This window comes from Centroberyx affinis, unplaced genomic scaffold, assembly GCF_046629955.1.
Source record: "Centroberyx affinis isolate AG114_WGS23_722 - 3 ecotype Tasmania unplaced genomic scaffold, CSIRO-AGI_Caff_v1 ptg001090l_1, whole genome shotgun sequence".
NCBI lineage: Eukaryota > Metazoa > Chordata > Actinopteri > Beryciformes > Berycidae > Centroberyx > Centroberyx affinis.
This window is the reverse complement of record NW_027279635.1, coordinates 14,147-38,122: the sequence shown is the minus strand read 5'-3', so window position 1 is coordinate 38,122 and position 23,976 is coordinate 14,147. Positions and strand designations below refer to the sequence as shown.

At 46.3% G+C, this 23,976-nt stretch overlaps 1 protein-coding gene across 2 annotated transcripts in view; it reads right to left on the bottom strand.

The window, feature by feature from the left end:
* nrp1a (neuropilin 1a) overlaps positions 1–15,154 on the bottom strand; it is a 65,875-nt gene extending 50,721 nt beyond the window's left edge. For both annotated transcript variants that reach the window (XM_071523454.1, XM_071523455.1), the window contains exons 1-3: positions 14,690–15,154; positions 12,849–13,282; positions 10,798–10,972 (exon numbers count right to left, since the gene is read on the bottom strand). In XM_071523454.1, the coding sequence (XP_071379555.1) occupies positions 10,798–10,972; positions 12,849–12,915 (242 nt within the window). In that variant the 5' untranslated portion in view covers positions 12,916–13,282; positions 14,690–15,154. The remainder of the gene's footprint in view (positions 1–10,797; positions 10,973–12,848; positions 13,283–14,689) is intronic.
* Between the last annotated feature and the right edge of the window lie 8,822 nt (positions 15,155–23,976).

Sequence of the window (23,976 nt, the reverse complement as noted above, 5' to 3'; positions counted from 1 at the left end):
AATGACAGCTACAGCCAGTGAGCTGTGTATATGATAAAGCTCCATATTGGTAGGAAATGCATGTGACATCATGGGAATATTATGAATAGTATCAAAAGATACAGTAGAGAGTTTCAATAAAGGTCTTAGAGAGTGTTTTGAAGGTAATTTGAATGTTCACTATGACTATTTCAATCCTGAACTGTAAATAAATGAGTCACTGCACTGTCGCTGTGTAAAGTTAAAGACTAAATGGGAGAAATGGTTGTAGCAGTGCCTAGTGCTGAGAGTACCAACTAGCCCACATTCCTTTTTCTATTACACATCTTGTTATCATGAATAAAGCAAGAATGAGTAACCACAATTAATTGCAAAACTGCCCATGGCAAAATGGAAATACGCATTTAGCACTTTTTTCCCTGCTAAGTGAGCTTCGGAAATTAAATTGCTCAGCATACACCAGCGCTCCATGCATATTAGTGGGCGATGTATGCAGATATGAATATTCAAGCTCCGAATGTATGCTTTTGAATATGAAACAATGCACCTCTGGGTGAATTTCTAGGAAACGCTTTATGGAAGTAAATCTACAGTGTAAAAACTGGCCATATGATGTAGGCCTATCAGGATGCAATATAGCATTTACACATCCTGTCCTGGAAAGGTTCAGCCAGAGACCCTGTGATATGTTTAACAAAGGGCCGAAAAAGAAAAGCAAGCAATTGTAAAAAATTGTAAGAAAAAAATAAAATAGGAAGAAAACAAGCCAAACACAAGCCAATAAGGTAGACAGGATGAGAAGGCTCTTGTATTTTCTCCAGGAGAGAGAAGAGAGAAAGAGAGGGAGGGAAAGAGAAGGAGGTAAAGAGAGGCGCTCCAGCCCATTTCTGGGGCCATTACAGGAGAGAATGGCTCCCATTTGTCCCACCTTGACATTTGAGAGGATCTCTGATTGCACAGGAGAGAGGGGCCGGCAGAGGTGAGGGAACAGAGAGCCCTCCACAGGGGGCTCAGATGATACGCCGTCGTTACAACAATGAGAAGTCAAGGGTAAAAATAACAGGGCAACGGGAGGAAGGGGGCGATGTGGGACGGGCGGAGCAGATACGCACCGTCTTCCTTTAAACACACAATCCCCTCCCCCCCCCGGGGCACCTAGGGGACTCAGTGGCGTGGATAAGACGCTGACACGCACGCCCCACTGCGAGGGAGGGAGCAGTGGGGCTGCTTCATCTCAACTCACTGTATAATGACGAGCCCCTCGCTCCTCACAGCCAATCGCAAGCCGGCAATTTGGCAATGGGACGTCCTGGTTTGCCGGGTCATCCTGTGGTCATTCACAATGCATTAGTATAACACATATGTCAATGCCTTATAGACTATTACCGGATATCCTCTTGTAGGATTACTATAATTTCCCTGACTGCATGGATAGGATGTAGTACATAAATATAATGGCTGATGCTCGGCAAGGAGAATCACGAGGAAACGTAGAGATGATTGTAAACAGTGGCCCACTGAACTTTGCATGGGACTAAAATTAGATGAGTGACCGCTGCATGACTTCAGGATTTTACACGGTGAGGAAAAACAACAACAAAAAGAATGTGCACTCCTCAGAAAAAAAAACGAGAGGAATCCTCAAAACCACGCGGCCAATCATCTATCTGTCAGTCGGTGAGATGCTAGCGTGCTCCCCGCCGGGGTAACGAGCTGTGTGTGAGGAGTGCGGACGGGCGTGTTCAAAGAAGTGGAGGAGGAGGAAGGAGGAGTGAGAGAAGGAGAGGGAGGAAGGGAGGAGGGGAACCGAGGCTGGGGTCAGCTAGAGGTAAAGCCTTTGGGTGCCGTTCAAAACTCTCTCCTCTCCACAATGGACAGGAAGACAGAAAGAGTGAGGGGGCGGGGTGTGGAGGGAGGGAGGGGGGGGGATTAAAGGGGAAATAGGCGGGTGAGAGAGAGAGCGCTCAAGAGAGGGTGAAGGCACGTTAAGTCGAGCGGGCGAGAGAAGGGGCGAAGGAACAGAAACAAAAGAGAGACATAGTGCAAGTAGAGGGGATTTGGCAAAGGGGTCAGTGGTGTGGAGAGTGCCTTCTCTCTCTCTCTCTCTCTCTCTCTCTCTCTCTCTCTCTCTCTCTCTCTCTGTAAGATTCTTCTACATGGCTCCGCACCGGCTGGGAAGCTCGGGGGCAATAGTAGTAATAACTGCACTGGGAATTATTCAATTAAAAGCCCCATCCGTCCGTCCCCCTCAGCGGCCTCCCTCCTCTCTCTCTCCTCTGTCCTCCCTGAAGCCTGCGGAGGTGGGGGTTGGGGGGGGGGGATCGGGGGGGAGGGGTCAGAGAGCAGTCTGGGCCTGGCGCTCTGTGACCCGGTCATCTGGCTGGACTTGCAACCGCTCGGCTTGGGGAGCGGAGGAGACCGTGAACAGGCCCCCGGGACGGTGCGGCGGGGACTCTGTCCTGCATACAATACACACAAACAGCCAACAGCCAACCACACCTGACCTTAAACCGCACCGAAACCTGAACACAAAGACTATATCTGGCCTGGACAGGAAGAGGAAGAGGGAAGAGGATGGTGATAAAAATAAATCTGCGTGAGTGTTTTGACAATATGCACGCCACATGTTTGCTAGTGCGGCCGGGCTGATCGGTCGGTTGCCAGATACAGGCAATTTCCTTTGAGCGCTGATCAGCCCTTTGGATATCTACCTTTTAAAACCACATCCTGCAGTTCAGTCCGATCGCCTTATTGTTCTCACTGTCTGCCCGGGACTCTGAGATTTTTCCAATGATGCAGCACTTTGAAAGCCAAATAGACCGCGCTGCGAGGGCCGGGTGCCAAGCGGTGCATCTCGTCCGTAGTGCCGGACAGAGGGGCCGGCGGCCGGGCTTTATAGGGCCGATCAAAGTGCTGATGGCCGGCCGTGCCCTTGCCAAGATTTGGAGGGCGAGCTGACCCTTCCATTTACTGGCCCCGCACTCTCACGCCTGCCAATTCGGAGGCCGTCTGTCCAATAATATTATCTGCATTCTGGCGAAATCCTCTGGGGGATTGTGTAAGAGTGGGGGTTGGTGGCGGCGGGGAGGAGAGGGGCCGTCTTGTCACTTATCCCCTCTGCAGGGTTCATCCTGATGGGGGCTGGAGAGGCGCCAGAGGTACAGGGTAGTAATAACACTTTCAGCGGTTCCCCACTGTGATAATACCACAAAAGGTTGCTGTGAGGCTGAATTTACAGTCTTTTTTTTTTTTTTTTTACAATTACTGCCGCCAAAAAAAGAAATAAAGAAAAAAAAAAAAATACTGTCGCGGCGGTGGCAATGCAAAAGAAAGACCGCAACTTAATGTTGGCAATTTAGCAAGGAGAGATCAAGCAGAGCGCAAACAAAGCGAGGGCTTGTGGAGTGAGTGGCTCTAACTCAATCAGAGAGCAGTGGGGTACCGCCCCATCAATCACTGTCTGCTTGCCGCCCGGGCCGAAGCACGGCGAGTTGAGTGGTGGAGGAGCACCAGCGAGCCGGCCAGCCCGCTGTGCGCAAACACAGTGACCAAAAACGACCCCGGGGACCCGTGGGGCCTGAGACGGGAGGAGGGGCCCCCGGCTTTACTTCCTACCTCGCTTACCTACCGCAAACAAACTTTGCGTCAGCCGGAGCGCCTCCAGGGCCACGCTTGATTATTTGAATGAACGGCCCTATTGCTTCCGAGTCCCCCCCCCCCCCCCCGCCCATGCCCCCCCCTCCCTCGCGGATCCCGAAGCACCGGGGCTTTAGGGCAACAAACAGGCCGCGTAGGACCAGGGCCACATCAATCAAAATCATGAGCCCCATTCAAGGTTAGACCACTAAACGAAACATGTCTGACAAGCCTGGACACGCTGTATTAAAGAGCCCCGGAGCTCCTATATGGGCTCTCATCAATTAAACTAAAGGAGCCTCTTCTCCCTCCCTTTCTCCTCTGGGATAGGTGGGGAAGCAAGACGTTGGGAGGTACTGTTTCAAAAACACTAATCCGCCCCCGACTACTGCTCCGCCACACACTGCCACCCACATCTCATGAAGCCTAATTATTCCTCGTTCATTCATTCCCCCCGCCCCTCTTTGTTGTTTTCCACGCAGCCTCAAAAGCTGGAAAGAAATCACCATTTCTTACATGGAAAAAACAAGAAGAAGGCGAGAGGAGGAAAACCTGTTGCTAATTATATTATATGAGGCAGAGAGAGAGAGAGAGAGAGAGAGAGAGAGAGAGAGAGAGAGAGAGAGAGAGAGAGAGAGAGAGGGAGACGGTCCTTATTGCCAACTGTCCTTTGGAAACAGAAACGCATAATTGAATTATAGCCTCAATGTTTAATGCTTTTTCATCTGCACTGGAAGGAAAATGAGTATGAATTTTCTTACAGGCAATAGATGTGTGTCCAGATAGAGAGCTGAGATTACCAAATGTTGTCCTCTAATCATGAGCCTCTCCGTACGGCTCCTTTTCTTCACAATCTGTTTTGGATAAAAAAGTAAAAGAGCATACGACAGACATCGCTAAGCTGTGTGGGCCGCGGCTTCATTCCACTAGAAAACTTCCATATAGGGAAGCTTGTATTGGTTTGAGGCTGGAAAGAAGAAGAAGAGGAAGAAGAAGAAAAAAAAAAAACGCCATCCGTCTGCCAGAAACAGCTTAGTGACACTCAATCCCTGGCGAACACGAGTGGCTGACTCCCACATCGAGATGAAAAACAAAGCAGGCGGACACGTGAGGCTCGCCGGTGCCTTTGAGCCGCCGGAGATATGCGGCTCCAAATCCGCCGTGTTATTTATGAGCGCAACCCCTGTCTCGTCTCTCTCTTCCTCCTCCTCCTCCTCCTCCTCCTCCTCCTCCTCCTGTACTGCGAAGTGGACTTTTCCCCCCCGCTGCGAGGCAGAGTGGCTCGCCTCCCGGTTGCGGTCGGGTTGTGCATGAATCAAAGTGGTGACAGAGCAGCGGGGAGGATGGCAGATGCCACGGCCAGAAAGCTTTTCAATCAGCCTGCCCTTCCAAGCCTCGGCCAAGGTGAACACTTCACCGGCGGAGGAAGAGGGAAAAAAAAAGACCCTCAACCCCACGGTCTGCCACACACACACACACACACACACACACACACACACACACACATGCAAGCACACAGACCCACTTTAATCCTGCTCATTAGCCAGAGAGTGCCATTAACCCTTTGTGTTTAAAAGAGAGGGAGAGAAAGAGAGGGAGAAACGAGGGTGAAGGTCAACAGGTTTCTGATGCGACAGCTCTGTCTGCCGTCCTGTCTTCTCTGCCCTCTGGTTCATTATGAAGGTGAACACTTTCTCTCAGGGGGGGGGGAACATTTAATACCATCAGCCCCCTGGCTTTCATCTGGGAAATGCTATTTACAGTGCTTTGAATGGGTCACCTGCCTCATTAAGCGTGGAGAGTTTTGCAGGTAGCAACAGGGACGATGTAAATAGAAAATTCAGATCCGGAATACTTGTAAGTTGGAAGTTTTGCCATGCTGAGTAAATAAGGTTTGGTATAATTGCTGTGAAGTGCAAACAGATATATTCAAAGTAGATTGCTCTTTGTGATGCCACTGACAAGCTTTTTTTTCCCCCAAGGCACACTGTTTCAGTGTAATTTGACGTATAATTTGATTTCCATTGTTGCGAACTGTGGGAGTCTATTGCTTTGGAAAATACCAGGTGCATAATTTCGGCTGCCTTTGTCAAACCCGGTAGTTAAAAGAAGCGGCGTCGCCCCACGCACTCTTTATTTTCGCTGCGCCTCTCTGCAATCTCGCCGCCGCTTTGAACTCGCCCGCCGCGGATGTTTCTCTGACATGCACTTTGAGGAGAGGCGCCCATCGACAACAGGAATAATGTTCGCTAACAGGCCATAAGTATCTCTAACAATCCGTGTCGGTCCAAAGCCTCTTTCCCCTCGGCCCCCGGAGGTCACATCCCTTCCCGTCTTAAAAGCCTGTACTGCCGCGGGAGAAAGAAAGAAAGAAAGAAAGAAAGAAAAAAAAGGCCCTGTTGCATTCCAGCCTTATTTATTTTCCTCCATGACAACGGCTGATGAACGGTCACGCAGCCCCACTTTGCCTTATTTGCCCGTGGTCGCCTTGCGGAGGAGCGTGAGAGAGGAGTGAGGGGGGGGGGGGGAGGAGCTGTTTTCACAAGATCCAGGGAGCAGAGTTATGGCTCCTCGCTCCCCAGCTGTGAAGCTCCGTCGCCCCCGCCTCCTTCCTTGGAGCTGCTGCACGTCATTCAGGTGGTACGGGGGTATTCGGGGAATTAGGGAAAGTGGCCAAGCGGTAATCACTGCTGGTGGATCTCTTCCCTAAAGCCCCTTCTGTCCTTCACTCTCACTTCCAAGAAACAGGTGGCACTCATTGTTGGCCGCTGTGACCATATGAGTCAGGATCTTAGTGGGATTCCTACATAACAAATGGGCTATGCATGGGGGTGAACCCAGTATAGACCCACGGTAGGGTTATACCCCCCCCACACTCTCTGCGCTCCAACCAGCTCCTGTTAGTCATCTCTGGACTCCAAGCCCGGTCAGGAATGCCAGGAGGGGCAGGATGTCTATTGTCGAGCGGCACAGCGGAGAATGTTTGCCTTCCCAGCAGGCCGAGCAGCTCTACAGGGGCAGCGCGGCGGGGGGTCGGAAGGGAAAGCAGAGCGAGGGGGACGGAGAGAGAGGGGAGGGCTACAATTAAAAAGAGGAAAAGAGTGCTTTTCCAAGCCTTGGGTTACAGGCGGCCGTGGGCAGGGGAGCTCCAGCTGACTTCTGAAGCACGGCGAGGCGGGAGGCTCTCGCTCTCTCTCTCTCCCCCACAAAGGGCTGCTTGAGAGGGCATTCCTCGAATATCTCCCCCCCCCCCACCCGGCCGTACAGCCCGGCTGAACCCCCTACCCTCGCCTGCTCAGGGCTGCACGGACTGTCACACTGGAATTCAGTGTTCTCCGAGGTCCAGAAAAATACCGTCCAGGCGTAGAGAGAGAGGGAGAGGGCTCTTTCTCCTTTCATTTTCACCCACTTTCTTCTGCTCCTCAAAAAACAAGCAGAGCGGCCTTGACTGACTGGTTGGCTGTGAGGGATTTCAGTGTGCTGAAGAAGTAACTGTTTTTTTGGTGTGGTCAGCAAATCCAAAGGCATCAATGATTCATAATTTTGTCAAGAGTACATCATATCAGTAGAAAGTTGGTTTCCCTACTAAAGTCAGCAGGAGGGAAAGAGATGGAGAGAACAGCCTGCAGCTCAGGATAAAATATTCTCCAGGTCTTTTTTTTTTGTGAACAAGGTTCAATGGTGAAAAACTCTAACTTGATCAGACTTCTGAGCAGAAAATCTCACTCCAACAATGAAAAGTGTGGTCTGTCTTACAAATTAGATAAATTACCCTTCGCTCTGCCATAAGCGAAACCTGTCTGTCACTTGTTTAGATTCAAATCCAACCGAAAGCTCCATTTTTCCTTCAGATGGCGGAGCCTGTCACAGCCAGACAGGCCTGACAGCTCTTATCAGATTGGAGAGAGAGAGAGAGAGAGAGAGAGAGAATGGGCACACAGGGAGGGAGCGAACCAAAAAAGCATATCTATTTACTTCGGCTTTTTTCACTTCGGCTTAGCTTGCTCATTCCAGCGATTTTCAGAGCGAATTGACTCCAAATATTTGCCTTGACGCGGGCCGCGCCTTCGCCTCAAACTTCATTAGCTGCGAGAGCGGCGAGGGCGGCCCGCCCGACAAAACTCCACTCTGCGAAAGTCTACAGCGGTGCGTGAAAGGTAAACACGTTCCGCATTCAGAATCGCAGGGCTCACTTAGTCCCCTTATCTCTGTGATGAAGTGTTTTCCTCCTCCAGCTCTCAGGATACAGGCCTCTGCACTTCCCCAAACAAACCTGTCAAGGGCAGCGCACACGTGCAACAACAGCCAGGCTCCGCTCGGCAGAGGGCTGTTTTTCTTTTTACGAGCCCCACTTTGAGTGCTCCTTGTTTGGTTTGCTGATAGCAGCCATGTTGGGGAACATGTGGCGCATGTGTGTTCCATTTGCCCGCTAATTAGATTGCAAGGCAGCGCACTGAAGCATGCATTGTAGCTCCCCCCCCGCCCCTCCACCTCCACCTCCACCTCCACCCACTCTGCCAGTCCATCAGATAAGGAAGCCATTCTGGCTCTCATCAGTTTCCATTATGTAAGGGTTGTTTTGGTGAGCCGAGCCGCGACAGGGAGTCTGATGGGTCCGACACAAATCACACCCGGCTACTGTCTGGAGATACAAAAGCCATAAGGAGCACGCATCCGCCCAGTCATAACTGAGTTACCTATCTACCTTGCTATTAACACGAAGACCTCCCCTCCAGTTGCATAGCGTCATCATTTCAAATCAAGGAGGAAAAAATAAATTTTGCTTCACAGCTACAGCTTGCCAGCTGAAGCCCAAGTGAAGCCGAAGTACAAGGTGGAATAGAGTGAAGTGGAACTAAAGCCCCATGAAAACCGCTCCATTAAAACATTAAAAATGAAACGGCACACCGGGTTAAAATAGGAAAAGGCTGCAGGTCAGGACGACCCCGCTTTCCGGCGCAAACCCTCTGCACGGCCCACATGAATCAGCGGCGACTTGATTAAGTTTCACAGCCGTCTCCCCAGGTTAGTTGTTAGTGTATCCTGTAGCCACGCGGTTTAGAACCCCGTGACCGCACCATCGGCTGGCTCTGCTCCAAACATAATAAATAAGCACATTTGGATCGGGGTAGAGAGAGAGAAAAAAAAGCGAGATCGAGAGAGAGAGAGGCACTCGCAGCTCACGCACAAACACACACATTACACAAACTACATCCACTAACAAATTTATGAACAGCCAATTAACCGGCAATCCGTACTCTGTACATTCGGTGGCTGCTAAATGAAAAGAGCAGAGCTAATTTGTAAATGATACAGCAATGGATCACAAAACTCAAAGCCCGCCCTCCCTTCAAAAGAAGCCATCTCATGTGTGCCTCGGGCCCGGGACTAAATTCTTTTTATTGCGTGTGTTTAGACACAGGAAATTCATTCCTGGCTAATTTCATTAAGGGAGGTATTGTTACTGCTACACCCCTCCGCCTGTCTTTTTCTCTCTCTCTCTCCTTCTAACCCAGCATCTTGGACAGTTTAATAGTCCCCCTGGTGCTGAAATCGGACCCACAAGAAGTGTCAAGGAGGATCCACCCTCTGCAAAGACAGGGCCGCATTCAGCCTGCCATAAATCTCAGACAGCTGTAAAGAAAGGTTAAAGTGGTATTGAAATGCGGGATTAAAAATGAGGCCCTGCAAACATATACAGGGGCCATTCAAGGAGCACAAAGGCAGCGTAGGGCCGAGGTTTTTTGGGCGGAGTGGGGATACAGTAACAGGATCCAGCAAAGCCCTGTACTCTCCCGGGCCCTGCAGCGTAAACAAACAGCTGAGACACACACACACACACACACAAAATCACACACAGTCACACACACAGAGGGAGACAGGCAATCAGAAGGAGGCAGTCTGCCCAGGCAAGGCTCACCTCGGGGCACCCACGCTGACACAGGCTCATCACATTACTGTCTGTCTCTGGTTTCACTGGCTTAACCTATCTATCTGACGACAGGCTATAGCCGCTTAGCCTTTTGTTGGGTGCGACAGCTCGCGGCTTACAAGTCAAATAGGGATCGGTAACTAACCCGCTGACTGGCTGGTAGAGAGAGAAGAAACACACAGCAAAATCAGCCATCTTCACCAGTCATTTTGTCCAGTTTTGAGTCTTACTTCGCTTGAAATAAGTGAAGAAATCTGCCCAATGGGGTGAGATCATCACTTGTTTCCAATGTAAATCAACTTGTTTTGAATAAAGTGTAATTTTCTTTCTTACTAGTGGAGAGATCCGCCTTGCAATACACTGACACTGGTTTCTAGAAAAAACCCTACATTGGAAACAAGTGGAATTATCTCCCCCACTGGCAGAATTTGTCACTTGTTTTCAGAACAATGGGATTTCAGGAATGAATAGGAAACTAAATGGCTTATTAAGATGGACATTTTCTGCAGCCACAGTCGATGGGCTCCGGTGCAGTTTCTGGCCCCATGGCCCTCTGTCAAAGCCTCCTCCAAAAGCAATTCAAATCAATATTAAACCTCCCGGTGATTTCATTCCACAACGACGAGACGCGGAGACATTCCAAAACCAAACGGTCCGTGGGCAAGACATTCCTATTGCCATATGTAGTGGCAGAGCAGAATTGCATTAACACAGCTTCAGCGACTCTGCGGACACTAGATGGCGCAGTTTCATGTGCAATATGCATGAGGGGAGGAGAGGTAGAGTCACACACACATGAAATATTCACACACGCACATACATTTTCACTCACATATGAAATACTCGCTCATACAGATATGAAACATATACACGCTGACTACTAACCACTCACACATAAATAGGCTGTATATGTGTGTGAGTGTATGTGAACAGCACCGGTGTGGGTGAAGTTCTACAAGGCTTCTCATAGTACTCTAGTGGTCCCAAAGTGGGGTTCGGGGGCCAATTAGGGGTCCTTGAAAGGGTTTTATGGGGTTCTCAGACAATTAAATTTCACGATTACTCTTATTTCATTCACTCAAAGTTAGCAGAATGAGATAATCTACATAAGAATGGGTATTTTAATCAGATCAGAGGTTTCACAAACTTCTCCTCAGATGCGGGACAGAATCTTATCGACTGGGGAGTCTATGGAGCCGAAAGCGTATCTGCTGGTTATAGAAAGATTAGCAACTCTTTGGTGTACTCACTTGCACTCCCGGTCCTCCAGATCAAAATGCGGATTGAAGTTGATGAGGATCCTCTGGTGAGGACCAGGCGCCGTTATCACCCACACGCATCTCTGAGAGGGGAGATAAGACGCCGGGTAGCCGGGCGAGGTGAGGTAGTTGGCGTTTGTGATTCTGATGTTGTCTCCACATTTATCTGCAGATGGGGAGTGAGAAGCTTCTTTCAGAACATAAACAAAAAAAATCACTTTTTCATTTTTTGGCTGGTGCTCTTATCCAGAGCGGCTTACAAAGAGGGAAGAATTTAGGAATCAGTGCCTTGCTCCAGGACACACGGCTGCAGCTGGGTTTGAACCTGACACCTTCAGCTGGCGGGACAGTCTCTCATACCACTAGACTACTCTGATACTCATTGTGAGCTGCAAGTTTTTATGTCAGGATTGCTATGTTTAACATCAAACTGCGTGTTAGAAACTTAAAAATGTTTCTTCAACAAATGTTATCAGGCATTTAATCATCACTCAACTCAATTCAATCAATTTGACTTAAAATATAAAGTTTTTATTCTGTGGAATTGAACATTTCCTTCATGGAGATTAAAAAGAGAAATGTCTATCTATCTATCTATCTATCTATCTATCTATCTATCTATCTATCTATCTGTCATTCTTATATATTATTCTCATGACTCAGGGTTTATACATTGTCAATAATATCCCTACCATCCACTTAACTTGGTCAAATGTTGCACTGAGCTATCCCCCATAGTGTCCCAGTTAACATGTGGCCACAAAGTGTTAGTTCAATGTTAGTAATAATGAGCAAACAGTGTTGGGTCTGAATAGAATAGAATAGAATAGAATAGAATAGAATAGAATAGAATAGAACATGGCTTAATCCAGCATTTGAACTCTTGAATTATTAGATTAATTTAGGCAATTCTGAGATAAGATATCTTTAAGTTATCTTAATAAGAAGAACGTAGCTGCTGCCTCATATAAGAATAAAATAAGAAGAAGCTTTCAATGGCCTGTTCGATTAGATATATAAACGATCCAAATAACGCAGAGGTCTGGGTGGAGGTTAGAGGCGCAGAAACCCAGACTTGAGAGAGAGGTTAATACGTTTTATCGTTTGCCGAGGCCGTGTAAGTCATCGTTACAAGGTCGACGAGTCTGTTTCTGAAACTTCCCTATATGTATTACATCATTAATAGGAATTCCCCTTTATTTTTCGGAAGCAGACCACTGTTTTCCAAATTACATTTATCTTCATAAGCGCGTGTATTCATGATTTATTGATTAAAGGATTCACTATCTGCTGGTCTATCTAACCCTATACGCAAACTACTTAAAATTCAAATAAATTAGGGTTATTAAGTATATGGAGGTTACTGTTTGTAAATGGAATAAGTTGATCTTAGTAGAAACGAAACTGATGCTGTAAGAATGAATGCGCAAAGGAGAACATGGGGAAGTACTATTCTATTTTTGAGTCAAGCATTTCTCCACACTTTATGAACTCCATAACGCACACAAACATGCACAACAGTTTCACAATGAATATTAGGCCTGTAATGCCCACTAAACTCCTCCGCTCACGGAAAATGACTATAGTAATCCTATAATAAAATTTCGAAGAATACTATACAAGTCTCACAGGAAAACTATAAGTCACTATAGAATTTTTTTTAGGAATATTATTGTGATACCATAGCAGATAACAAATACCATAAAGTACGTTAAGGTCACTATATACTCACTATGTGCCACAGACATACTATAGGAATATTATAGGAATATTATAGTGATACCATAGGAGATGAAAACATGCCATAAAGTAGGATAAGGTCAGGATAAAATCACTATTCAGTTCCACAGCCACACTATTATAGGAGAAATATAAAAGATATATATAAGAGGGATTTTTCGTTAGGCGGTGGCAGAATAGGCAGGTGAATGTGAGTTTGCCAAAAGATCAGCGCAGATCAGAGAGGACTAATCTTTTACAAAAATATTGGGATTAGTAGCCTTGCAGAGTAAACATATATACATATCAGATGTCACACTTACCGTTTTTGAAAGCCCTGGCCACCAAGAGGATTCCCATGAACAGGATAAAGACTAATCCACAATGCATCCTTGTTTTGTCTCCAAAAAAATAAAATTACGCATATAAAAAAAACGAAATAAAACTCCTCAAAAAGCTTTCTGGGCAGTATTCTTCTTCGTCTTTCCCCGCTCTTAACTCGGCAAAATAAAGCAGAAGTGTTTGTTTGAACGCAGTTGGAACTGATCTGAGTGCGGTCTCAGGTCGCTGGCATCCTGTCATTCAGCTCCTGTTTCCTCTCTCCTCTGCCGGGTGCGCTCCTCTCTCCAGCGCCGACGGTGCCATATCCTCTCCAAAGAAGTCAAAGCAAAAAAAAAAAAAGAAATCAAGCAACAACCCCGCTCCCTTTTGCGTCCCTACTCCGTCAAACGATGCCCAGGCGGGAGGTAATCCGTTGCTGCGGAGGGAAGAGACACAGACGGAGAGGTAAGCAGGTTGGAAATGCCTCGATGTGCCGCGCGCTCTGGACGTTCCCAAATCTGACAAGACGCGCGGTGGCTAATACTAACAGGGCTTTAAAGGCAGGGATACACCCCTTCCCCAAATTGTGCCCACTTTGTTTCTATAGGCCCACAGTGGAAACTCAGAGGGGCTGATGATTGGCTTGATTACAAATAGCCAACCTATGTGGGAAAAGCCCCTCTTCTGTCTTTATATATAAGCGGAGCTGCACACAGAGCGCCGCCAGTCCGTTAAGTGACAAGACTCTCTCTCTCTCTCTCTCTCTCTCTCACACACACACACTCATTCACCCCCCCTCCCTCTGCCTCTCTCTCCTCTTACTAAACAGAACTAGAAATTGTAGAATGATACTGTACAAATATATCACAACAAAATTCAAAAAGTCCATAAAGGAACATTTTTAAATATTACAGGAGATAACATCATACCAAATACCACAGGGGATTTAAAAATAGTACCATAAAGTATAACGTCACTATAAACTCACCACTGAGTACCACAGGCACTCGGTAAGTCCCTATAGGAATATTATGGGTTTTTTCCTCCGGGTGTCCCCCTCCGCCTCTGTACTAAGACTGATCATTATGTGTGACACACTGAGCTACCTAATCAACTAGAGCAGGTCAGCATCTCCGCTGATACTCCCTCCATCTGAAACTACCAACCCACCTGTCCCTCAAAAGCTTGAATTATCAGCCCAAATGGAAGCATCCAGACAAACTGCACAGCCCAGTCGTTGCGATTGCATTGCTTTATATACTGTATATAGGCCCAATTGTGCTCTAGTGTTGCATATGAGAAAGTGATTTTCCCCCTCTTCATAAATAGTCAGTGTGGCTTTCTTTTATGCATCAGCAGCTACCCAGATGTTCCGATTGTTAAAGCTTGCCCCACAACAGTGGAATCGTTAACATGCCACTTTGAGAATTAGGGGAAATCAATGAAAGCGCAAATCATAGTAGAGTCGTTTAATCAAGGCTGCCCCTACGCTGGGTCACGGCACAAAAAGGGACGGAGCCGGAATGTAGCCTATACGCAGCATATGCGTCAATCGGCACATACAACGCGCGTTACAGTGCGTGATAACAGATCATTATGAAACATAAAAGAGTAGATGGAATGTGCATGTTGGGCTTTGGCTACATTCAAACAAAGAAATTAAAGGACTTGGGGAAAAATAATGGTGAGAATGCCAGTCAAGTGTGACTAAAATCGTAAGGGAAATTATGAAAAAATCATGAAAAATCTAATATTTCGATTATCACCATCTCAATGCGCCCAAACGCAGCGGTATTTCTTTCAACGCTACGCATAAGACAAATAAAAAAAAAGCTGCAATCACCTGCGTCTTGAGGACTCACAAACCCGTGGGTATCCAGCCCTCCTCTCTCCACTTCCAACATGCGTGGAGTGGAGTGTACGATCCGATATCCCGTATTCTGTTGAAAATGACCACTAGATCTTCTCCACAGCCCCCCCGAAACCAAGTCAATCCCGAGGTTATGTCGCCAAAAAAACGCTTATTTTCACCGCGCAGTCCAGTCCGGTCCAGGTTCCTCCACCGCGCAAAGGCGCACCGCCGATGCCCGAAGACTCGCTCTCCTCTCCGCGTACAGACCGGTCTCCTCCCCGCTGATCTCGCTGGTTCTCTTTGCCGTTCCCTCTCTCTCTCTCTGTCTCTTTCTCTGTCACTCAGCGCTGTCACCGGGTGCGATCCGAGCTTATCAAAATCGCTTGAGAGAAAACAGACAGTCCCGAAAGGGTCGAAGGGGAGAGAAAGAATAAATGAGAGAAACAAAAGTCCTTGGTCGATCTGGTAGGAGCTACTACAAGTTTATTCCGTCTCCGTCTCTCCGCGCGCCACCGCTCTCCGTTCCTCCGGTGATGGAAATGCAGAGGGCTTGAGTCCCTATCAGTCCCACACGCCCCTTTACGAGTGAGCGTGTGTGGTGTGTGTGTGTGTGCGTGTGTGTGAGAGTGAGAGAGAGAAAGAGGAGGAGGGGGGTGCAATCGAGATGCAGATTTTACCCAGCTGCCTGCGCCGTCTCAAAGATATCAGCCTCGTAGCCTTTATTGGAGGCATCAGAAAAGTCACATTAAGAGATAAATGCGCGTGAGGCGGACAACCCGACAGCGTCTCGTGCGCTCGGCTCCACAGTAAGCCATCTTGAATCAGATCCATTTGTTATGTTGGATCATTCCCACAGAATGATTCTCCCCTAGGTTCTTCATGCCCTTATGGAAAAGCAACTATTGGGATCCTATGATAGATTGTTATAAGGATAGGCCTAGTACACAAACATCACAGTAAAAATGGAAGTCCCCGTAGGAATATTATAGGAGTATTAAGGTGATATCACAAGACATAAAAAATACCATAAAGTGCGATAAGGTCACTATAAACTCACTGTTGAGCACCGCAGACACACAAGTCCCTATACAGGAATATCATGTGAATATTATAGAGATAAGCGCAGGAGACTCTGGGGGCCCGTCACTGAGTGCGCAGTCTTCTCCCCATGTGCAAAGTAGCTGTATTTTTCGGATTTACATCTCCATGGGTGTAAAAACAGGCTGAACCAGTTCAGCCTGCACCGTAAATACACACAGACTATTGAGTGACAGCATAATTTTGAAATGAATAATCCAGTCATCAACGGCATTATAGCTGTCTGACGGTTGACATCAGTCATCGGTGTCAATTCACTGAACCCTCAGGCAACCTATGTCAAAGTCCCCGCATGTAATATTATTTGCCACCAATAATATGGACTAAATATCTAGCATTTGAAGCAATGAATGACAACTGATAGCATGCAATTATTATTGGGTCAGTCCAATAGATTATTAGAGGTGTAGGTCACCATCTTGTCTATAAAGCACTCCCTTTAGAGGGAGCATTGGTCCTGGGTGCTGTTCTGATGTGATTGTTTTTTCTAGATAGGCTATATAACTTCCAGATAGACTTGTGGCCTTTTTTGCTTGATCTCTGCTTTCCATTACAATGATAAAAAACGATACGATCAAATTTGGTCTCACATAGTCTAAGGTATGTGAAAGGAGTGAAAGGAATGAAATGAAAACCAACAGCTTATGTTGGACTTGAGTGAATGAGCTGTTCAGTGAAAGTGACAGTGAGGGAATCTGGGAGGTCTGAGAAAGCGGACAGACCTTGGAGACAGCCCTCCGCCTGAGAACACCACAACAGGCAGGGGTCCCAAAAGTGTTTAATGTGAAGGAACAAACAGATTTGCATAAGACCTTCATGGACCCCATTTGATAAGATTTTATCCTAAGGAACACCATCTGTGAAGATATTTGTTGTTAGATATGACTTGCAACAGAATTGCATAACTGTCTGCACTGCAGGTGGAGAAGCAACAGAGGAGACATTGAAACCTCTCATGAATACAGCCGTCCTTGAGACATTCTCTCATTGTGCAAATTGTGAAATTGAACTAGTCATCATTTTGCTGGAGCTAGAAGTTCCTGGACCCTACTTTTGGAACCACTGCCATCGGGCCTTGAGGGTTAAACCTGGTGGAGACACTGATTGAGTCTTTTAGTTCACTTGCCTGCAGTAACCCAGGGGTTGGAACTGCAGATCCCTATGGTTAGGAGCCTTCTGCCCTGTAGGGGGCATCAGAGCCAGTGAGCAACTGAGAGAGAGCCACCCATTGCTTTTTAAGCTCACCCTAAAGCCTTTGAGATCATGTCTGAGTTCACGAAAAGTGCACTGATAAAGTTTTTTGCAGACTTTATCAGTATAGTCACTCAGTCCTCTCTTGGCAGAATGCGCTGGCAGCATAAATGCTATTATTATTATATTAGTAGTAGTAGTAGTAGTAGTAGTATTACTGAAATAATAATTCTCATGCATGTTACATATTATTGTCTTGTAAAGCGCACACAGTGTTCCCTGTTCTGAAAAGAACTACTGAACCATTGTGTTGCACTGTGGAGAATGCGAGCAGCACTGCATCATGTCAGTTCAGGAGGCTGACATGCTTTATGCACATAGCACATTGAGATGTTCCCTTTCTGAAACATTTTTGTGACACAATAGAACAAGATAAGCCAACAATCCCTGCACATTAATGTTTTTTTTTTATTCCTAGAGAGAGAGAGAGAAGATGGAGTGGCTTTATTCCCATTCCAGCCCTAGTAATTCTCTGCCTTGCTGATAACACATATGTTAAAGTGGAGCTGGGCATCTCTATCAAAGGCAGCACTAACTAGCCTTGCATGTCTTCAGGATAACGCAGGAACAATGGCTTAGAGTCATTTCACAAGGGTGCCTGCCTGCCTGCCTCCCGCCATATCTAAAATGAGGGGGGATTGTGGAGGAACAAAGAAAGAGCCATTTAAAGGATTTGCTCCTTCGTATATCCACACTAATCTTTAATACAGTCCTGACGAATAATTAGCCCCGGTACAAAAGCGGACATTTTATGTCTCCCGTGAGCAGTTGGCTTGATTTCATTAGCCTGCCCTTTATTCACCAGACAGAATCAGTCAGAGTGAAATGCACAGGTTAAAACATTAAACGTCAGTGTGAACAGTCCAATAGACAAAACTAGTCTTCAGAGACATTATCAGTGATCAGGATATGACTGATCTATTCTTTGTGCTACTTTGTGCGAGCATCGATGTAGAAACCTGTAGAAACCTATGAGGTGGGTTTGTAATTGGGGTTTTCAAGCAGGGTTGGGGTCAATTCATGAATGAACTCATCAATTCCAACTGGAATTTGAAAAAGCCTACAAGAAACAGAATTGGAACTCAATTGGAATTTCAGGAATTGGAGTTTAATTCAGTGAAATTCTGTTAAAGTCTGTGTTTTCTTGTTTTTTCTTACCACAGATCTTTCACTGGTGAGGAGAATCAAACCAGTTCGCAGCCCCGGGGGAATATGCTGGGCCACCCATTCAGAGATTTGGTCCATTTTCCGATTGCAGCTGCACTATAAGGGCTGATATTTTCAGCCTTGCTGCCCCAAATGACTGGGTGCGGGATGCCAGTCCTGATGTCATATCAACCAACATATGTCATACTGAGCCCAGTCAGACGCTGGGCCCTGCTTACTGCTGTCATATGGGCCATTGGATCCCTGGGATTTATGCGATAAAGACCCAAACCTTTGATATACGCTGCACCATATCCATCTTGGCCCTATTTCCCCATGTAAAAACAGGCAATATTTTGACTGCCACTGAGTGCGTCAGGGACATCGCTGTGGCACATAGCTTTTCCTCTAAATTCAATACGAGATGACGGATATGTCATTTCCTCAACCAGCAGGAACATTTAAATGCATGTTCCCGTTCCACTGCATTACAAAGTGGATTAGAGGTGCAGACCATGAACTTTTTAAAAGACCTTGTTACCTACTAATCATAGTGAGTTCCAGTTTCCCCTGCATGAAGGCCGCAGTAAAAGACAGCTATCGGGGTTCCTACAAGCAGAGGAATTATTGTGCATGTGAATGGGAGCTGTATAGCTCTGATTACACCGTAAAGAGGCCGCTGTACCCGTTTCACACTGTTGGCAGCTGTTGATAATTATTGGCCTAAGAATGTTTCACACACCCATGAACAGACTTGCTGGCACAACGGCACACCTTCGAACTCGGCAAATGTGTCATAATCCCGGGCTTTTTTTTGTTCGGAGGAATGTGGAATGTGCATATGTACGTGTGTGTGTTCTGCTGTGTGTGTGTGTGTGTGTGTGTATTTTGCGTGTGAGAGACAGAAGGTGGGGAAGAGAGGGGTGAAGAGAGAAAGAGAGAGAGGACGAGAGAGGCAAACAGAAGCAGAAGTGAGTCGGCTCTCTTGCGTTCACTTTCTTTCGACTCCGGGTGAAGACACGGGAAAGAGAAGAACCCTGACAAAAATCCCCTCACCGCTGACTCCCGAGGGTGGGGTGGGGCGGGGTGGGGGGGGGGGCGCTCAGTCAGATCAAGGTCTGGAGTAATTGCAACAAAGGCAGCGTTCCTCCTCTGAGGCCTTTGGGCGAGGTGAAACTAAGTGTGAAACAGAATTAGCAGAGGAGCGAATAAAGCGCTTGTGAAGTTTAGAGACATTATGGTAATGGAGGAAGAACAACGGTGGAGTGCCGCTGAAACATTTTTCGGGGATATTCCTCATTCAAACAGAGGCAGGGGGAATCACGGCGGAGGAGGAAGAGGAGGAGGAGGAGGAGGAGGGGGACGGAGGAAATAAAACAAAAAGAAAGAAAAAAAAAACGGCTTCATTAGAAGTAGAAACATTTACAGTGACATTTAGTGAAGCGGGGAGGATGTATGAATAAATATGCATAATGTTGCCGGGAAGCATCGAGAGTTTCTCAGGGGTAGAAGGAGGGTGAGAGTGATGGCTTCTGAATTAATGATGAGGCAGCCTACTGTCTGTCTGTGTGTGTGTGTGTGTGTGTGTGTGTGTGTGTGTGTGTGTGTGTGTCTGCACGTGTGACAGCATTTAACTGCAAATGGGTGTGCATGCCCTAAGTTCACACACATATCCAACTCACTCTTGCAGCACCCCAATTTCACATCATCACAGATGGAAATTACCCAATCCTCGATACCTAATCAAGCGATCATTTTTTGGAGGCACACAGATTCACGATTGTCTCCGATGCTTAATTACATTTCTGGAAAGCCGGCGAGCCAACCGCTTGGCAAATTCCAATTTTTGGTATTTTCGGGTTCATGTTTTATTCTCCTCTCAGTGTTTTTTTTTCCACCAGATCGGAGCTGGAGATGATGAATATTGTGCTGCTCATCATCAAACGCTGAGGGAGAAGCCCCAGAGATCAGGGCAACGGAGAGAGAGAGAGGGAGGTGCAGAGCGGGAAGGAACTGTCAGGGAGAAACGCTATGTAGGTCAATGAAGAATTGCACCGGGATATTGCCTCCTCAGCTCACAGTCTGGGAAGCTGATTTGATTTCCGGTGAATCCATCCGACTTGAATTATGAGAGATTACCCTCCCTAAAATCACCTCGGTGACCGCCGTGGAAATCCTCCGCTCTCAGTGGGAATCAATATATATATATAAGCTAATATCTATACTCAGTCTCTTTCACTTCTTCAAAGAAATCGTGCAAAATTGAATAGTTCCTACACTGTGAGGGTGTGTCCTTCGAAAAAGAACTGGGATCTAATGGAGATTAAACATACCTTTACTCAGTTTACCCACCTTTTTAGACAAACGTCTCTGTGACTTAAATTCATAGCATATATTAAATGGCAAATGGCAGTGAGAGGTAATGAATTGAATTTTGATTATTTCAATACCCAGAAATCATATATGTGACATCAGTAAATCACACACTCCTCAGAATTAAAGGTTTTCTCACTCACTGCTGTTTAAGAGACAGTTTTGCATTTGTTTTTGATTCATCAGAAGAGAAGATTTCCCACCAGTATTCATCCCTGACAGCAGAATTTCATTTGGATAAATAGGGTGAATCTATAAAATCTTAATTTTTGCTCTTCTCTGAAGCCCTACTTTCTGATTTAGGCTAAGACAGGTGGATTTGTACAGAAAAATCTTGCCTGGCGTAGCTTTAATACTTTTCATAAATATAAATGATTTGTGTTAATACTGGTGGTTGTTTGCATTACGATGATCACAGGCTGGAGGTCATAGTTCACCCACCTTTTAATCTCCCAGCACATGACTGGACATGAGTGTGACGTGACGCCTTCACTGTTCCCTGGTAAGATCAAAACCACTGACCGGTGAAATAGACACCACCCACCCTCCCATACCTCCCTCTCCCCCTGTGCTTTGTTCGGCCAATAATTGCCACAACAGGTGGTAAGGCTAGCCGCCCCTCTAGCCCTCCAAACCTTTGCACAGACAACAGGGTTAGAAATGGAGCCTGAAACAGCAGCACAGTAAGCACAATGCCCAGTGTCCCGGTAATTAAGTACAGGAAATCCCAACAATGGCAGCCGGGCCTGTGATGGTAAAGATTAGCCGAAATAGTGAGAGGGGCTACTGTGGAAGATGAGACGCTGGCCATTGTGTGTGTGTGTGTGTGTGTGGTGGAGTGGGGTATTGGGGGGTGCTGGGATCACTCTTACTTTGTGTGTTAGTGTCTGTGAGTGCATGGTGTGTGTCTTCATGCTGATTCTTCATGCTATTTTAACATCTATTTGTAAGAGTGTGTATTTCTTGCTACTGCTGACAAAGCGCTCCATCATAGGACAGGACTAATGATTTACTGCAGGATTATTTACAGGAGACTGACAGGATGTGACTAAAGAGGCTGAGTCTCCACCAACACAGATAAAGGCTCTGTCTGATTAGGACTCACTTGGCCAGGATGCAGGAGGGAGTTACACAAGTCTATCTACACACACTCACCACAAGGCCGCATCTCCCAACAAGACCAAAGATGGACACAGGGAGCAAAAAGTTCAGTGTTTTTTTGGTATGCCTGGAATTGCGATACATTTCCTCATTGAATCATCGGGTCACGGAGGGTTTTTTATAGCGCCTGAGAATGCTGAGAGGACTTTCCACACTTAATTCGTAATGGATTTGTGTTGCAGAGTTCTATGAAAGGATGCTGTGACTCAAACGTACCGAGTTCAATCTGATTATGCGGTTGTCAGTTGTAGCCTTATAACATAAACCTTTGTGGCAATTCTGATTCACTGACAAATGTTTTACTCATGAAAACTTCACAGGCGGTTGGCGAGAAACGGGGCAAAACCATACTGGTTTTACACATGAATCAACACATAAGTACAATAAATCCAACACATAGGATGCCTTCATCACAACGCAATGATGCAGCGTTATTTCATATTCATTTAGGGTTAAACCATTATGGATTTACGAAGGCCAGTACCGCAATTTTTGGATTGAAGCTGCTGATGTTCTTTATCTTTAAATAGTACTATTTTAATACCAAACAAAAAAACAGAAATTCCAAGTACTCAGTGTTTTTATATTGCAACTGCAATCTCATTAAAGTACCACATTGACAATTGACCTTATTCCCATGCTAGCCATCTTGTACGTTACACTCGGGGTGGAAATCTGTTCATAGAAGACTGCCATGTAAAGCCTACTACAACACATAAGTGAGGACTTCAGGTAGAGGTAACAGTTATCAAATTAGCTAGCAATCTCAAGAACAACAACTACAACTGCTTAAATTTAGCAGGGAAGCTAGCTAACGTATTAGCTAGTTACTGTAGCTACAAACTAGATAGGCTAGATTCTGGTAGCTAGCAACAGTGGGTCAAAATGTTCACCATGGGAATAAGGTCCATTATACAAATAAATATGTAGCCTAATCAAACAAATACATTGCATCATATCCATCATATCAGAGGTTGATGAGGATGCCCGTATCCAAGTTTTAATACTGGCCATATATATCGGCAAAGCAACCTTAATCCCGGACATACATTAAAAGAGGCAAACGACCTGATAATGTCGTTCACGTTGCTCAGGTTATTCTGTCAGAGGGCAGATGGTTGCTGAGCTCTGTGTTTTCCCATTACCCACAGCTAATGTGGGCAGCGCTGTAAAGCTCTACCTCCCGTCCCTGCCAGCTGCCGGTGACCCCTGAAGTCCCCCCTCTCATCTCTGTCAATATCTGGAGTTGTTATCCTGGCTGCAAACTGCCGCCGTCGCCGCGGGAACGAAGTAACTCCATCTCGCCGTGTCAGAGTGCAGCCCCCAGAGAAACCGGCCTGTCCACGGAGACAAATAGAGACAGACATGGGGAGGAAGAGATCGAGTCGGACAGAGGGAAACAGCAACGGCAGACGGAGAGAGAAAAGAGGCAGACAAAATAAAGATGGAGACAGAGAGAAAGAGAACAGGAGAGAGATTTTGGAGTCCGATGGGAAGAGAGGGACAGAGAGGGAGAAAGATATACATATATAGAGAGAGAAATGGAATTGGATGCAGAGAGAGAGAGAGAGAGAGAGGGAGAGAAATGGTATTTGACAGAAAGAGAGAGAGAGAGAAATATATTGACACAGTGAGAGAAGTGTAATTGGATGCAGACGGAGGGAGAGAAAATGGAGATAGAGAAAGAGATAGAGGAATGGAACTGGATGCAGAGAGAGAGAGAGAGAAATAGAGCAGAAGAGAGAAGTAGTGACAGAAAAAGAGAGAAAGAGATAGTGAAAAAGAGAGGAATACATATATGAGAGAGAGAGAAAGACATACTGTAGAGGCCAGGGCCGTGCACAGACATTTTGGGGGACAGGGGCTCAAGCCCTGCCCTCCTTTGTACCCCTCCGCCCCACAGGCAAAACAAAAATAACAAATTGTCATATAATATAATTTCATATATACTGTATATCCCCCTCTCTCTCTCTCTCTCCTGGTCTTTCCTCTCTCTACTTAAAAAACTATCTAATAAAGGCAACAAAAAAACCAAAACATAATTGGCTGACAAAGCACGTTGCATTTTTGCAGTAGCTCGCCAACTCAAGCAGGCCCACTATAACTTTTCCAAAATGGACATAAGGAAATGGCTCAAGCCACCATCTGCGCCATGCACCCCAGGATTAATTAAAGGAGAATCAACCTGATCTTTTTCTCATTCCAACTCGGAAACAACACCTGAACTGTTAGCGGTTCCCCCGGAGCTA